This window comes from Charadrius vociferus, unplaced genomic scaffold (assembly GCF_000708025.1).
Source record: "Charadrius vociferus isolate BGI_N301 unplaced genomic scaffold, ASM70802v2 scaffold407, whole genome shotgun sequence".
In the NCBI taxonomy this organism is placed as follows: domain Eukaryota; kingdom Metazoa; phylum Chordata; class Aves; order Charadriiformes; family Charadriidae; genus Charadrius; species Charadrius vociferus.
In genome coordinates, this window is record NW_009649852.1 from 1061872 (window position 1) to 1064474 (window position 2603).

General features: G+C 60.6%; 1 protein-coding gene across 1 annotated transcript in view; it reads left to right on the plus strand.

Annotated features, from left to right (window-relative positions):
* Positions 1-333, plus strand: part of PLEKHB1 (pleckstrin homology domain containing, family B (evectins) member 1) — a 4671-nt gene extending 4338 nt beyond the window's left edge. Inside the window, exon 7 of the mRNA XM_009891008.1 lies at positions 131-333. Coding sequence (XP_009889310.1) covers positions 131-333 — 203 coding nt within the window. The remainder of the gene's footprint in view (positions 1-130) is intronic.
* The last annotated feature ends 2270 nt before the right edge of the window (positions 334-2603 follow it).

Here is a 2603-nt window from a genome sequence, read left to right on the forward strand (position 1 = left end):
GTGGGGTGGGGGGGCTGGAGGGAGCCGTGGCTACACAGGGGACACGGGTGACAGCCAAAAATGGGGGTCCCTCTCCATCCCAGGCCGGTGGCACCCCTTGGGGGAAGCGGTGCCCCTCTGTCGGCATCAGGACAGTGCCACGAAGACAGTGTCCCCCCACCCCACCCCTCAGCCCCCCCCCCTTTTTGCCTTGCAGCTCCTGGGGTGACCCACGTCATTGTGCGCGAGGATCCCTACCGGGTCTCCGGGGACCAGATGGCCTTGGGGCTGCTGGCAGGGGCTGCCACCGGCGCCGCCCTGGGCTCCTTCATGTGGATGCCGTGCTGGTTTTAGCAGCTCTCCCCCTGCTCTCCTCCCACAGGATGTGGCCACCCCCACCCCGAACCGGGCCACCAGCCCCCCGACACGGCTCCCTTTGCCTCCCCAGCCCGGTTTAACTCATCCCTGGCTTGGTACCCGCCACGAGCCACCCTCGGCCTCCCGCAACCAGCCTGCTCGGCATCCTCCACCCTGGGGACAGAGATCCAGCCCCAAACCCATCCCATATCCTCCTCCCAGCCCTGGCTTTTGCATTAAATAACCCCCACGTGCTTCAGAGACCGCCCCAAAACCTACCCCAGAACCCCCCAGTGTCCAATTCCCATCCACAAGGAGTGTGGGGAGCTGCCGGGGCCATCGGCAGAGGGGAGGGCGCAGGTCCCCAGCCCCAAAACCTGGCTCAATTCCCCACCTCAAATCTCTGCAGGGAACTGGCTGCACAAATATCTGGGTTTTTTGGACCGAGGGAGAGAGCGGGTGCCACTCCAAACAGCTATTTTGGGGAGATGGCTGGGGTTTGTTCGCAGCCCTGGCTTTGAAGCCCAGAGCACAGCTGCTTCGTAAGGGCTTTTTTTTGGGGGGGAGGCTCCAGCACCGGAGCCGGAGCACGTGCTGATGCAAGAGGCAAGCCCAGGGATGCTCAAGAGACAGGTTAGATTTAGGAGGATGAAGAACATTGCAGGATTTCCACCCCCTTCCAGCCTCACACCGGTCCCCTGGGCCTGGCCAAGCTGGAGAAACAGTGCAAAACCTCGCTGGGAATTGGGACTAAACCCCTCCTAGGAATCGGGGCTAAACCCCTGGGAATTGGGGCTAAACCTCCGGGAATTGGATCTAAACCACTGGGAATTGGGCTGGGAATATCACAGCTTCCCCAGCCAAGCGGCAGTCACCGCGGGAGGGACATGCAGCAACTTGAGTTTCAGCCTGAAGTTTTGGAGGGGGAGAAATCACTTGGGGACAAGGGCAGCTCTCCCTGGGGACCAGGGACCCTTTCTGGGTCTTTGAAGCAGGGATTTGGGATTGGGGGAGAGGGGGGGACGGACACGGTCCTGCTGGGTGGCCCCGAGCCAGGGGACAAGTGGCAGCTCATGGTTTTGGTCGAGGGAAGGGGGAGAGGCACAGCTGCCGAGCATCGCCCTTAGAGGTGCGATTTTATCCTGGAGACATCATCCATACTCAAGAAATTCAAGAATTACAAACAAAAACCGGAGACAGATAACGAAAAACCCCAGTGACACGAGCGCCCCAGCCCGCTCTTGCCATTAAAGCCCCGCATCGGTTTGTCCCTGCGCCTGACAGAGACTCGGGATGTCCCAAAACACCGTCCTCATCCTCCCCCGGCCTCCCTCGCCTCGCCGCTGCTGCAAACCCGCTCCCGTCAACCGCATCGATTTTTGGAGAGGGGAAAAAAAAAAAAAAAAAGCTATCCGCAGTCTAATAAAGGCAGCGAAAAATGAGACCCGGCCTGCGGGTGAGTGAGGATGAGGAGGGGGCTGCTCATCCTCACCGATCTCCAGGGGGTGGGAAGGTTTGGGTCCCCCTCGAGAGCTGCGTATGGGTGTCACCGGCTCCCACATCTCCTCCTGCAACCCCTTTTCCTCCTTCCCTTTTCAAGCGAGAGCTCTGAGGGCAGCTCCAGGGGAGGGATGGGCTACTGGAAAGCTCAAAAACACCCTTGCAAAAAACCCCGCTTCTTGCCAAAAAAAATGGGACTTGAGCAGACCTCGCAGCACCCAGCCAGGCTCCCTGGCACCGCAGGGTCTCGGGGGTCCCGCTCGCAGCCTCTGAACGCGGCACGGTGGCCCCGAAGAGACGCAGAAGGGAAAAAACTGCCTGAGAAATCCCGCTCGGTTCTAGAGGACGACGACTGTGGGCTGGCAGAGCGGCTCCTTCCTTTGCATCCCAAATTCAGAGCCTGCGGGATGAGCCGTCTCCGTTTGGGAAGGGACCAGCGCAGCGAAGGGCCCCGCCAGCCCCGTTTTAAACCTCGAGATGGCTTAAAAGCATCACCGGGTCTGTTTTAATTTGCAAAGCAGAGAGAAACTGAGGTTTGCCTGCCCCCTGCTTTCAGAAAAGATTTCGCGTTTTCTAAGCTCGGGGGTTGAGGGTTTCCACCGCTGCGCGCATCCCAGCGCGCAAACCCCGGGTTCCAGGGGCTGGAGAGGAGAAGGATCCGGCCCCTCTGCGCCCTCGGCCCTTCCGCCTTCTCCTATTTTCCCGGCCCAGGTCCCGCGTCCGGCACACTCACCTCTACACCTCCCCGCCCTCTCCTCTGCCCCCGA